This window comes from Melanotaenia boesemani, chromosome 12, assembly GCF_017639745.1.
Source record: "Melanotaenia boesemani isolate fMelBoe1 chromosome 12, fMelBoe1.pri, whole genome shotgun sequence".
NCBI classification, from domain to species: domain Eukaryota; kingdom Metazoa; phylum Chordata; class Actinopteri; order Atheriniformes; family Melanotaeniidae; genus Melanotaenia; species Melanotaenia boesemani.
The window spans coordinates 18,081,736-18,095,965 of NC_055693.1; the positions used below are offsets into that span (position 1 = coordinate 18,081,736).

The following is a 14,230-nucleotide window of genomic DNA, read 5'->3' on the forward strand; positions in this document are numbered from 1 at the left end:
AGGCTACTGTAGGAACATAACCGTTTAAAACCTGCAATATCTATAGATGTAAAAGACTTACTCTAAGGTAAGGAAAACACAGCTCTTAGTGTCATGTGACTCTAAACCTTTAAAAATATTATGTTGCGTATCTGCCAATGGGCTGCTCTAAATATTCCACAATGAAATTTTAAACTCTTAACAAGCAGACTTCAGATAATAATGCAAAGTGATGGAGTTGATCATCGCCGCAGGATAATTGCCACCCTTTCTGATTTTTTTAAAAGCATTTTAAAAGGATTTTTTATGAAATATGTGGGATTGGTAAACTGTTCTAACCACCACTAAGATTATAACAGAAAGTCAGCTGTCAGGCCAGAAAGGTACAAATGTACATATGAACAAATTACTACCGCAATGGTAAAAAAAAAAAATATATATATCTAGGGTGTTTTTTTTCATTTGTTGTTGGGGCATTGAATTAGTCAAGCATTTAAAAAGGCATTTGAGTCAAGGGGAGGAGCTACAATTAATTTTGTTCTATCTTTTAGCACTAACACAGACAAATAATTTATTCTCATTTCAATAGTGATATCTAGAAAGACAAAAAAGACTGACATTAAACAGTTGACCAGACATAAAACAATATTTTTGCACTAACAAGTTGACTTCTAAAGAGCTTTTAGGTGAAAACTTTGCAGGCGTTTGTGTGGTGAAATTTGATTAAATGGGGAAGTGGAGGACAAAATAAGTGTTAGGTCTACAAAATAATCAAAAGATGAATAGTATCTAAAAGTCATGTCCTTGCTAAATAAGACCAAATACAGCAAAGACCTGACACAAACCTGAGGGATGCAGCTGGATCTTAAGTTGACCTTAAGTTGATCATTTTACTTTTCACTCTAAAAATACATTTTTAAAAAAGGGAAATAGTAAGACAAAGCTTATATGCCAGAAGAACTGGAGCAAAAATTATTTGCAATAGGACAGAGTGATGAAAGATGGCCATACTAAATCTTGATTTTCAAGCTCATTAGAATTGTGCAAATGCCTTATATATCTTTATGTAAGATAAAACTCATTTCTTACTTTGTGAAAGTTTTTTGCATACACAAGTCACATCATGATTACGCACACAGTGAACATATTAAGTTTTTTTTTATGTATTTTGTTCTTTGTATTGTTGTTTTCAAAGCATAAGCCTGATTTACTGTCGAAGCAAAGCCTGAATCCTTAATGCATTACATTTTTACTAATGTAAAAAAATAAAAAGGTTTGCTTAGCCGTCATATTCTTTGTACATTTGAGCATAGCAACAACTAACACCAGCATTGTTTGATATACGCAGAGTTATGCATAAAAGTAATTCTTCTCCTCAAATAGCAAAGAATTGTGCCACCAGATGTTCTACAGCTCATGTCTTTATTAGTGGATACAGCAGTAATATAATTCTGGTAAAGTGCCTACATGGAATACTATAAGGGAAATTTATTCCCACCATATTTAGGAATGTACAATTGTATAATACGTGTTAATACAGTTGCAAACACTTTGCATTTCATTGTTCAAGCAAAAATGCTTCATGATAAGTGATTACATAGTTTTCCTTAACATTAAAGTGTGCCTATTGAAAGCATGTTGTACCAAACAAAATTTTGCATATTATTGTTTCACTCCACATCACATATTATCATACAGAGACAATCATATGTCCCAATATTTAAAGCTGCCCCACATTCATGAGTTAGCATTGTGCTTTTTATCCTTTATAAAACACCAGCAGCCGCAGCTGACTGCAGGTCTTTAAGCAGAATGTTTTGCCAACAATCAGTCAGTGAATCACAATGACATTGCACAGTTACACAATATAGATTGCACTAAAGTTAATGGCAGTAAATTAGGCATTCTTATATAAACATCTGAATTTGTCCATAAGGGAGAATAAGGGCTACATACATATTCTTTAATCTAACTCAACCCTTCTTTGGTTCACAAATACACTAAAAGACATTATCCAAAACATTATACGATATAATACAGCAGAGTTTCCAAACAGGAAGAAGGATACATTACAAATGGAAAAAAGAGCAGATAAACTATTCACAATTATAGTCTCTCAATATAAATTGAGTTATTAGTCTATCACATAATGTACTTCATGGTTGATTTACATATAGAATTTGTTCACTGTAAAACTAGGACACATTTGGCACAAAGGCAATGTAACAATAATATACACAATCTACACAAAAGTCTAAAAACACATCAGTAACGGTGCTTCTTACAGGGACTGTGTTCTATGGTCCAACTTGTAATTTTAAGGGAATATAAAAGCTATGATGTTCTGGCACATCTGGCTTGATAATAACCATATATATCTTAATAATTACATGTTATATATTCTCTTTAATGCTGTTAATGTTAATGCTATAAGGTTTCCTACAAAGTGCTCTATTACTGCTGAAAGTCATCAACATTTGATTCTGTTTTGGGTACTGACTGACAGTTTCAGGACATTCTTCAGTGCTGCTATGTACAGAATCATCAGCTGTTTTAAAAGAAGTGGGAAATCTGTCTAAAACGCAAATAATTAAAGCAGGACTTGCAAATTATATAAACCTGGTTCAAAAGCAACATTAGAGGGGTTGTGACAGTTTTTTCCTCTCGCTTTTCTTTCTTTCTTTAGAAAAGGGTGGCTGTCCTCATGTACACAGAGGACTCCTTATTAAACTAATCACATTTACATTGTGGTATGTTTCCACTTTACGCACATCCACTTTAGTAAGAATCCCACTGTGCTCACCCTTTTTTACTTTAGAGAACCTTGTGTGCAAATGTTTTGAGTATCACTGTTGCTAAAGACAGAATTGACAGAAACACACTTTGTATATCATTGTTTGTTGTGCATTGCCAGAAAATCTCAACGTCTTCATGGGACAAAGGAGACACAAAGCTAAGCTTGAGGTTCTTAAGACTTGGAAAAGAAAAACATGGTTTTGAAATGTTTCACTTTACAGGTGGCTCTTACAAGTCTTGCCCAAGTCGCTCAATCTCTTCAATCAGGAAGTCGATGTCTGACCTGGTGGCAGCAGCGTTGGAGATGACCATTCTGAAGAAGTTGACTTTGTCTCCTTGTGGCTGGTAGCCCACCATCGTAGTCCCTGACTCCATCATCATTGCTTTGATCTTAGGGGCCACCTGTTGGAGAATGTTGTGCAGAATTACTAAGCAAAAGATTTGTTTTAACTGTTAGGTGCTTTTTAAAAACCAAGATGTATAACTGCTACACTTTTCCTTATCCATCCTTAAAAGCTATCCTGTATGACTCAACCTTAGAGAGGAGAGAAACTAGAAATGAGGCTTAACACACAGATTAATGAGTCATTACCTTGTGCAGCCTGTCACGCTTCTCCTCACCATCAGGCAAGCCACGCAGGCTCGGTGGAATGTACCAGAAGCAGACATTAGTGTGCTGTGGCTGATGAGAGAAAACAACATTTGAGATGCAAGCTGACAAGAAAAAAACAACTGCTGTAGGTAAGTTCAACATTTCTCAGATCAGATCAATCCGGAAAAAACATTAAAATTCCAATGCTTTACTTTTACAGCTGTTTAAACATTAAAAACCCATTTGAAAGTAACCTTACCTCACTATTGAACACCATCTCATAGCCCTCTCTGTTTTTTATTTTATGGTAGAGGTATGCTGACAGGTCCAGGCACTTGTCAATGTGCTGCTCAAATCCTACTGTTCCCTTTTAGGTAGATAAAACATTATAATTAATATTCTATTTATGGCAGTACAGGGGATCAAGGCACAGAATAACAGTAGGCTGTAGATAATCATGCACCTTTGCCTTCCACATGAGCCAGAATTTGAAGATATCAACATGCCGTCCACACTGAATAGCTTTGTCGCCTGTGTCATATGTAACATCGTACTGTTTGTCTGGCTGGAAGAGATAGCCCGCACACATAGAGTTGCAGCCTTGTAACAAGCCCTGCAACAGAAATCGTGGTGATGAGAGATAAGCAGGAGGAAAATGCATGCATTTGAGCTTGTTCATGTAAATGTGCAGTGGTGGGAGTGCTGGAAAGTGAAGGCCACACACTCACCCTCTCCCTGACCAGAATAGCAGAGCACTGCAGTGGCACTCCCATCATCTTGTGAGGATTCCAGGTGACTGAGTTAGCCCTGCACAGAGAGCAAATGCATCTTGGTAAAAGGGAGAGAAATGACATCTTAGGAGGCAGCAACAGAGAATGGAGGCTTTTTTGGTATATTATATCCAGCAGTGTTGTATATTAAAAAAAGAAAGGCACCATGGAGTCTAGCTAAGAGTTAAGGTGACATCCATCCCATCAATCTATCAGTTTAAATAAGACAGAAATTATATGTTTATATTATTTATTATTTTATTATATGTATGTTTGTTTAAGTGTGTAGTGGATGTAATTGAGAATCTGAAAAAAACATAATGATGTTTTTTTTAGGCTCTAGTACAGTAAAAATGTTTCTCTGGTAATAAAACGGAAGGGTTATTATCTGATATTTCTATATAATTATGACTTGAACTAGAGGAGTCACCTCCTGCTGGCCATTACAAAGAGTTATTCAGGCATTTTTCTTATTAGCTTAATTTTTTAAACCAGTTGCCCCCTATCAGCCCTGTCACGTGCTCATATTGTAAGTCACAACATGTCTTTAAATAAAAAATTCCTCATTCCTTTTCGAGGTACTTTAAGTTACATTCAAAATTTTTGTTTCTAGGTTTTGCTGCATGTCTGCATCATAAATGTCTTTTTACTTCTCACTTATCTAATATCCCTTATCTTCTAATCTATAATATATTATTAAAGCCATATACTGTAATGATGTAAATATCTGAGATGAAGAAAAAATAAGAATTTGTCTCTAAGAGCAGCAGAATTTTCACTCAACTTATTTAGAAACCTTGTTAAATTGTTAATATGACCATGTACTGTGTTTCTTTACCTTTCTACTCCATTCAGCTTGTGCCTGTGCTTCCTGGACATCAACAAACCTCCTCCCCATGCACCCTGAACAGGACACAACAGAATAGTTACAACATTAGAGATACTGATATACTGACTTGATATAATCTGCATGACAGAAAGCTGAAATCTAAATTTGTGTCTTGGAGATTATGTATCTTATCTTACATCCACATGAAGCCACATGTTGTACTTCTCACAGATGTCTGCGATTTCATTGATGGGGTCGAAGGCCCCGTAGACAGTGGTACCAGCGGTGGCATTTACAAACATTGGGACATAACCCTGCAACCCAAAACAATGAAAAAGAAATGATGATGACAATTAATAAAAGAAGATAAATCTGTATATATCTATATATAAATTATAGATATTAAACGTGTGTGTATTTTTTTTCTTTCTTCACATGATTGTTGACATCAAAAAGATGAGTTAAAAACATTTCTCTATTAATGCACTTCTCTTTGTCTTCACCTACTGTTGGGCTAAAACTGCCCTATATTTCTTCTAGTCATTACATCATTTTGCCTTTAAGGTAATATTTCCAGGAGAGACCATTTAGACCAGTCCAGCATTTCATGTGAAAGAACAGATGCTGTCCCCTCACTGAAAAGCCTCCCTGCTCCAGGACATTAAGCATTCCTTTTGCTTCAAGTAAACACCACAGTTCATGTGAATATTTCTTAGCAGGGAGTAATGGATGGAGCAAAATAAAAGTTTGACTCATCATTGCTGATATTTACCTTTTGCTTGACTTCAATTACTTTGGCTTCTAAATCAGCAGGTATAACTCTCCCTCTAGGAAAGAAGACATGCAGTAAGCCATCAGGTTTGTAATAAATGTCCATACCGTGAGAGTTCAGGTTAAAGGCAAAGCAAACCTCTCGTCTGTTTTCAGAAGGATCAGGTTCTCTGTTCCAAAGCCTAAAGCAGCGCTTGCTTTTTTGATTGAATAGTGGCTCTGCAAAAACAGAAGATCATCAGTCACTAAGCAGGTTAGAGCTGCTTGCACACTAAGGACATGGAAAATAAAAGTCCAGCTCAATGTAAATGTTCTCAGCTGGGGGTATGATAATTAGAACAGTGTTGCACTAACATGCTCTGAGGTGAAAAGGACCAGTCGGGGTGCAGCCGCCATGCCTTTGGTCTTGACTTCAGGGAAGAACTTGTATCTGGCGATCATCACACTGTACATGTTGGAAATGGCACCTCCTGTTGAAGTGGTGAAGTGAAGTAAATAAATGTCAGATTTACAAAAACAGCCTAATCTTCTCTTCACTGCACATAAAAACTGGTTCTCCACTACCTTTACTTGTCAGCTTTCATTAATCTTGAATTTTGCTTTTTGTTTACAACTTCCTGTTTTATTTTAAAATAAAATGCTTTCTGTCTTTGTGAAGCTTCCTCATCTGATTTTGGACTTTTACACTGGTCCTTTCTGCCCACTCTGTGCCTGTTTGGTTGCTGACTGTCGTACTCCGTATAACTTCTGCTCCTGTATCAACCTGAATTTGGATCCTCATTCTCTGTTATTTTGCAGATTAGAAACTAACATTATAAAATCATCCAAATGATGATGTTTATTCTTTATTTGAATACAAAACAGGACATAGACTAATTCAGATTAGCAGTGATTTTTTTTCTGAAATGTGGCTTTGCATAAAAGCTTCATTGTGTTATATATATACAGTACTTCACCCTGTATCTCTCTTGGCAGTTTTCTCTGGGCCTTGCCTAAAGTTGCTTGTCTCCTAAAACTTTAATGTTATAAATACTTGATAAGATTATTTAGAGGTAAAAAATAAATAGTAGGGAAAAAAAACAACAATATATAGTGATATAGTACAACATAATATTTTGAAATATTTACTTGGGTGTTGAGATCCCATTCATCGTCATTCTAAGCTCACTGGTTGTGCTTTTACCTGGAGAAAATATTCCATCCCCCTCTCCACTCGGCCAGCCGATGATCTCTCGCATCTTTTTGAGTGTCAACTGCTCCATTAGCACAAAAACAGGGGCAATCTCATAAGTAAACCTGGAAAAGACAAATTGAGCAAATTTAACAATGACTGAGCCCAAACTGAACCTAAAGATGATATATTTTTTCAGAGACTGAATAAATCTGTAAATCTTGTTTATGGTTTTTGTGCAGCATTTCTTTTTTTATATAATTCCTCTTATATAAATCGAACTACATTAAAGCTGCTCTGCATCACAGAAGAGTACAGTTAATTTAGAGTTACAGTACAGGGAGACTCATCCATCTTCTCCACACAATTCTTCTCCTAATTACATAAGTATGTTGTCCTTTCACGCAAGGCCAGTAAAATTATCAGAGGAACAATACAGTATATCACATTGTGCTTCACAGCATCTTCAACACACACACACACACACACACAGAATGATGGAGGGAGGAAAAATAAACAAATCAGATGCCACCTTACAGATGTCATGTATTTATTTCACTGCTCTCACTCATGCTGACAAGGCTCACTCACACTGATTATGTAAGACTTGGATGTGATTGTCAGTCTATTAGTGTCAGTCAATATCTGCCAGTGATAATTAGGGCTGATGGAGTAATTAATAAAAGTAAATTAGAGTGTAAGCAGCCTTCATCTTCTGGTTCAAGTCATCCACAGTGATGTCGTCAATGACATATGGGTGAGTTTGTTTAAGGACAGATGTGGGGTTGATAATTGAACCAGCTGGAGGAAAGTAGTCTAAAAGAAAAAACATGTTGATTACTGGAAGTTTGAGAAGTGCCACAAAGGCTCAAAATGAAAGTATACACAGCTATTGCTGTCTCAAAGTCTAAATGTTGTCTTTATGGGATCTTTTCGTTTAGGAGGACCTTTGTTATAAGATATGTTATCAGTTATAAACCAGTTAGATGAGTGGTTACATTTGGTTTCTAGAAGGTAAATAAATGTAGAAACCAGCCAGTCGAGGTAATTTTCAGCCAAGCAAACCATAATTTATTCTTATTTTAGGTGGATAACTGATCTGTTCTACAAAAGAAAATAATAGATTTTCTATTTATGAAGTCCAACTGCAACAAATAACCTTTTAAAAGGACTTTGATTGGAGAGTCTTCAGTGAATTTTCATGTGGATTTAAAAGCATTAAGAAAACTGTTTTATCTTGTTGTGTAATTAGGCATATCCTGCCTGTTGCCTAGTAACCCTGTAATGGATAAGCGACCAATGTGTGGATGTACTGTCATCGAAACTGTGAGTTTCACTTTTGTTTGTTAGACTAATTCATTGTGTACCATCAGCAAAGTTAAATAGAGGGAAGTAAAAGAACATAAGTCTTATGTTTTTGGTGTTGTTCTTACAAAATCTTACTTCCTGGATTCCTGAAATAGTATCTACCATCTTATGTCAAGCTAACAGTTTATGAGGCATGCATTAGTGCAGAATGCAATCACATTTAGTAGCTATGCAAACCATGATTCTTCCATTCCGTGTCCATATGTAAGAGGTCAGAATATTATAAACACCTCTGAATGTATTCAAATAAAAGTGAGCACCAAGAACTAATTATCAGATTTAACCAACAGTTTGACAGAATAATAAAATAATGAGAAAAAGATATTGTAGTAACAAAACTCTCATTAGATGCTAGTAATGGCTTCTCGCAATATGTACAGATGGTCTAAATGGGGCTTTCTTTTTCTATCCGTGTGTTGTTATGTCACAGGAACTTGCATAACATGAAACAAAGACACAATGTAAACTGCAAATGTTAATCAATATGCAATTTAGTTTGCCTGCAGGGCTGAATAATGTGCCCATCTCCTATAAGCACAGACCAGTATTGACAGTACCGTGGGGGTGTAACTGTACAAATGTCCTCTTTTGTGCTTTTTATTTTATGCTTGATTGACAGTCTATTAAAGCATGCTGGGGGTTTTACTCGGCCAAAGACAGTAATTATTGTATGTCACTTCAAGTATTCTTCCAACTGAAAGTGTTTTCTCTTCACGGACCATTGAAAAACAAATGAGTACAAATAAAATGGGATTAATCTCAACTGTACTCACATATTAGTGTTGGCTGTAGAAGTGAGCCACTCCCCTGCCAAACCAACAATGTCTAATCCAGTGGACAGCTGGTTGAAGAACCTGGGGTGACCTGCGATTGATAAAGAAGTAACAATCTAGCACAATCCTCAGAAAGCCTCTTAGCATCTGTGAATCTAACAGTAATCTAATGATGGCTATTGATCGGAGTAGGTTTTTATACCTGTTCTCACTCCATACTTCAGGGTGTCCCTGCAGTCCACCAGGATCTGCTCCAGAGACTCGGGCTGGTCAGACAGCTCCAGGTTGAAGCCCTCCATGCCCTCCAGCAGCTGGTGGGGGTGGTGGAAGTCCAACACTTTGGTGGATCTGTCAAAAGTCTTCCGGATGTAGTTGGTGAGGATTTCCACAACCTCAAGCAAGAACTGCATTGTGGGCTCCTCTCCATTTTTGGCAGGTAACAGATCTAAAAATCCCCCCCAAAATAATTAAAAAATAGAGTTAATGTGGATCCGTTTTGATCAATGTTTTAATCACAATCCCTTTATTAATTTTACTTTATAATATGTTTTAAAATGAAATGCAGGATTTTTGGTAATTATGGATCCATTTTATTCATATGTTTGGTTTTAAGTATAAAATGTACTGAATATGTTTTATTTTTTATTCCCACTCAGCATATTTCTAACGTGCAGCAGATGCAAAAAACCATTATGTTTAAGTATTACTGAGACTAATGTCCACACACTCTTGCATTTATTTGGTCTAAATATTTACACTTTATGGTAAAAAATGAAATAATGAGTAAATGTTAAATCAAAGCGATGTTTTCCTGAACCTACCTCTGGCGAAAAGGTTGGAGAAGTCGGTTTCTGTTCGCCTGAAATGCGCATCTCCTCCGATGTTATCGCAGGAAAGCAGGTTTTTGGCTGTGCGCTCCTTGAAGGAGCTTACAATTCTGCTTCTTTCCTCCAGGCTGTTATTCTTCTGTAAGAATCCTAAACGATTACAAGAGGGAGAGGTGTCCGGAGAATGGTTACACTTCCTAAACATGATGAAGACTGCAGCTTCTCCACTATAACTGACTCTCTAATGGGCCTACTTTTCTTCCCCCATTTCTCCTATTTATCTCCTCTCCGGGGATCTGCACTTAACTTTCTTTCTTTTTTTGTGTATTTCTTAATGAGAAAAGGGAGCCATCCGGGCCTATATATAGGCGGGGGCTCGGTGGGAGGGTGAGCCCAGTGACATCAGCACCAAACTCCATTCAAGCAAAAACAAATCGTTGTCATAGCAGCTGTAAATTCATTTTAAAGCATGGCCTTAGTGGAAGGAGCTAGCTGATAATAGCTTTGACCATAAAGGAACATTTTAGTAGTAGTAGCCTACAAGATAAGAGCAGGTATAAATTAAGAAAACAAATAAAGTAAGATAAATCTCGTTGGGAAATTGCTCATTAATAACTGTTGAGATCTAAAAAAACCACTTAAAAATAAATATTCGTTGGTATCTCATAGATTTTTTTTAAGTTAATTAGTTCAGAATAGTTAAAGGCCTTAACCAGAAGAACGTGTCGGAGAAAAATACCAGCAAACTGAGCTGCTCACTGGTGCGTCACATTCAATGGTGTCAGGTCGTCCTAGGTTAGTTAGTATGAGACTGAAATAGACTCTCGAAGCGGAAATTGGAAAATCCATCCCACATAATTTCCTATTTAATTTGCTTCAAAGCTGAGGGAAAAAAAAGACAAAACACACAGATGTTTTTCTTTTTATTCTAAACGCCAGCTGAATTACAGAAATAAATTGTGATTTTAATTTAATAAACCAAATTATGGATGCTATTATTGATTTTTTTCAGTTATCTTAATTTTATTTAAAAATGTGTAAGACTTCAGTGCACGGTGCCGCGAGTAAAATTATGCAGGCCGTGAAGCCCACAGCCATGATTGTAAACACAGACTGAAGCCTATCTCTCTCTGCTCATTCACGTAATGCACACTGTTAACAAAATAGATCCAAAAAATGCGAACTTACCACATATTTTCATTCCCAGTTTTCTAGTGCATCCATGAGCAACCCCACACCACGCATCATAGCCTGATATTTATTTGAAAGAAAAACAGTTTATTAGAGTTTTTCATGTAATTATTTTTACATTTAACATATGAGATTAAATGAAGAGACATTGGGTTGAGTGATGCAGCATGCTGAAACAATATTACATGGGCTTTATGGATTTAATTTTAACATAGTCTTCGGAAATCGGGATCTTGTGTGTCACCGTTTACTACCCACAGGACTTCGAATTAATTAGACGTTTTAAATCCACGCCAGCCTGAGGATCTAATTGAGTGAAAAGATGCTTAAAATGCGAGCAGGGTAGACGCGAGCCGGCTGGCCACTGACAGATAGAGAATTACTGCGTTATCAAGAGCTTCCAGTCAGAGAGGGGATGGGGCACCTTGGATGGGGAGCAAAGGCAAAATCCTCAAAAAGCAGCAATTTAGGATGATGGGAGGAGGGGAAAAAGGGAGGTCGAGAGGGGAGGAGAGAGGAGGAAACAATGAGGAGGTGGTGGTGATCAGTACCGCTGCCATATCTTAACCCTTGCTTTGGATCATTAGATAAATCATTGCCCTCACTGTTCAGCTCACTAAACGCATGATACCCCCCACCCCCCCGAAAGAAAATCTGGAGGAGATGAGATAGGCAACAAAGACAACTTAAAAAAGAGAGCTGATGTGCTGACAAATAGGATTCAGAGCAGACAATGCGTTTGCAGACGTGCAGAATGGAGGTAATGCGCGGGCCTAATAGGATGTAATCATTGCTTTCTATCAGACACGCATGGGCTGACAGCCCAACAGCTTTTGCACAAAAAAAGGTTTTAAAATCAGATATAGTGGATTCATATAGCACTGTTCCGAAAGTGTGTGAGGTTTTATCTTTTATGAAAAGTAAAAATGAAAATCGAATTTAAAATAAAACTGGGCTTTTTGTGTTTTCACCTGTAACACGATTTTAAACCTCTATTCACTGTGAGAATCGGGGCTATTTTTGCTGCTGGCTGTAAATGAAAGGACTCGGCGCTCTCCACATTGCCCCTGCTTGAAGGCTATAACGCTCAAGAGTGCCATTAGAGTCTATTTAATATGGCTGAATTAACAGGCACTTCGGGGCAATTTTCCATGCAGGCACTTAGTTCTTCTAGAGCACAAATAGCCTAAGAAAAAAATAAAACAACCAAAAGAGAAAAATCCAATGCATTACTCCGCCAATAAATAACAACAACAATAATAACAATAATAATAATAATAATAACAATAATAATAATAATAATGATGATAATAATAATTTGTTGTAATAAAATATCCTGTCGGATTAGATGATTCGCAGCCTCAGGCATGTTTTCCAGCTTGCCTTCAGTGTAATGTCAGCAGAGGACATTTGTGTTTCTGACAGCAGCATTCGTCTGTCACACTGATGCCGGGAGGTCCGTCTGGTGAATGAAATGCAGCGGTGATTTGTGGCGAACGAAGACCTCTCAAACGGCAGCGGACCCCCGCCCCCTCCATCCCCTCCTCCTTTCTCTCACCCTCGATGGAAAATGATTAATGGCATTGCCCACAAAGTAAATAGCACACGTGAAAATAGCATTTTATCTGTGATAGACCTACTTGAGCCCGGTGGCCATAAATTTGTCGAGTTGGGATCCGCTTCTCCGCCAGAGGAGGGTGCAGACGCCGCCATCTCTCCCGAGACCCTGAGCCAAAGTCCTCACCTCAAAAAGCCTGGCCACTTTTTTCTGTCTTTCTCTTTATTTCCCCGAAAAATCTCTCCTTATGCTATCAAAGAGGAAAAAGTGAGGCTAACTGACAGTGAAAGAGAAAAACTATGGGCTACTGTTGGAATGTGCCTGCTTAAATGTCTGGCTCTTTAACACTGAAAGAGATGCTCAACTTGGCGACACAGACCTGTAGACAACAAGGGCACAGCCTGTCTTACAAGTTGATATTCAAATTCACAGGATTTAGGGGTGGAGGGCAATATCACAAAAGAAGGAAGGAAAAACAGCCCAAATCTAACTATTTAAAATCCTGTACTGATTATCAGAGCATCATATGTGTTATATTGATAATAACATTTTTGATCTGAAAATACAAAATCATCCAAACTGAATTGAGACAAGGCCATAAACAACAGTTAAAACTGCAGCTGCAGTTTTCTCTTTCTGTATAATTAGTAGGGCCCTAAATGCTCATAAATCGGATTGATCAAGGTGTTAAATTATGGTTACTTAAAATAAGAAATGAGTTCCCCACCCCCAAAACCCCTGCAGAGAAATTCAACCTGTTTTTCATCACATACAGGTCAATTTTTATACGCAAACTAAGACGCAATCACAGCAATCAAACCTGTTATCTTTCGTGGGACAGTCTTATAAAACACCTGTTAGAACATCTCTAAGTGTATTTATTATTTATACACGGCGCTAATGCATAAAGTCACTTACCGTGTTAACGGAGATCCAGGTGAACAGGTGCTATCCACAAACAAGAAAGTGAATTTACGAGCAAATTAAATCCTGAAGGAGAGACTGCTGCAGTCCACACTCCACGGATACGAGGAAAAAAACAAACAAACAAAAAACAAACAAACAAAAAAAAGCTGAGCTTCAGTTCTCCGCTTTAGATTCCATTCAAGGTGACCTCGCTGTTGGACAAGAAGCTTTCAATTGCTGACTATTAAACAAAACCTTGTCTGGCGTCTTTTTTGTTGCTGCGCACGGCTGATGTACTTCTACCACCGGTGCGGCATGTTTGTGGAGCAGAGCCGTCTGGAGGCTGTCTGCCAGTTTGCCAATGAAAGGCGCCGCTTTCGGCCCCTCAAGTGTGACTTTTTTGGGGGGAAGTGTTGATTGATTGTCTCCTATAGGGCTCTGCTTTGAATCCTGGTCACGAACAAGGACTTTAGGTTTGATGCTATGAGCAACATTTACGTGAGGAGGGACCAGGATCGAAGAAAGGAAGGAGGGAGGGAGCTGATTTTTTTTTTGTTTAGTGGGGGAAAAGAATAATACTCTCTAAAGAGCATCAATTGCCAGCTACAAATGCTCCTTTATTTGCCGTTAATTTTTCAATACCCCCTCCCCAACACTGTGAACAGTCTCCCTTTTTGAGAATTATGAAAACACAAATAC

General features: G+C 37.6%; 1 protein-coding gene across 2 annotated transcripts; it reads right to left on the reverse strand.

Annotated features, from left to right (window-relative positions):
* Positions 1-1,382: 1,382 nt before the first annotated feature.
* LOC121650779 (glutamate decarboxylase 1) lies at positions 1,383-14,014 on the reverse strand. 2 transcript variants are annotated; one of them, XM_042002506.1, is made up of 17 exons: positions 13,544-14,014; positions 12,708-12,875; positions 11,065-11,127; positions 9,871-10,026; positions 9,252-9,494; positions 9,050-9,140; positions 6,921-7,033; positions 6,092-6,207; positions 5,877-5,956; positions 5,739-5,793; positions 5,164-5,280; positions 4,976-5,040; positions 4,096-4,174; positions 3,831-3,980; positions 3,627-3,734; positions 3,368-3,457; positions 1,383-3,177 (listed from the first exon to the last, which is right to left on the reverse strand). In XM_042002506.1, the coding sequence occupies exons 2-17, from the start codon at positions 12,778-12,780 to the stop codon at positions 3,004-3,006; spliced, it is 1,773 nt and encodes a 590-aa protein (XP_041858440.1). In that variant the 5' UTR covers positions 12,781-12,875; positions 13,544-14,014; the 3' UTR covers positions 1,383-3,003. The 2 variants fall into 2 exon arrangements, with proteins under 2 accessions (XP_041858440.1, XP_041858441.1); XM_042002507.1 differs by lacking the exon at positions 12,708-12,875.
* Between the last annotated feature and the right edge of the window lie 216 nt (positions 14,015-14,230).

Bases quoted from the DNA above. Each gene is read 5' to 3' on its own strand.
- LOC121650779 (XM_042002506.1), bottom strand. From the start codon at position 12,780: ATGGCGGCGTCTGCACCCTCCTCTGGCGGAGAAGCGGATCCCAACTCG. The intron at 7,034-9,049 runs GTGAGTACAGTT...TGTCTTTTCCAG, and splicing joins TCTACAGCCAACACTAATAT to GTTTACTTATGAGATTGCCC. The intron at 5,041-5,163 runs GTAAGATAAGAT...TGTCCTGTTCAG, and splicing joins ACATGTGGCTTCATGTGGAT to GGTGCATGGGGAGGAGGTTT.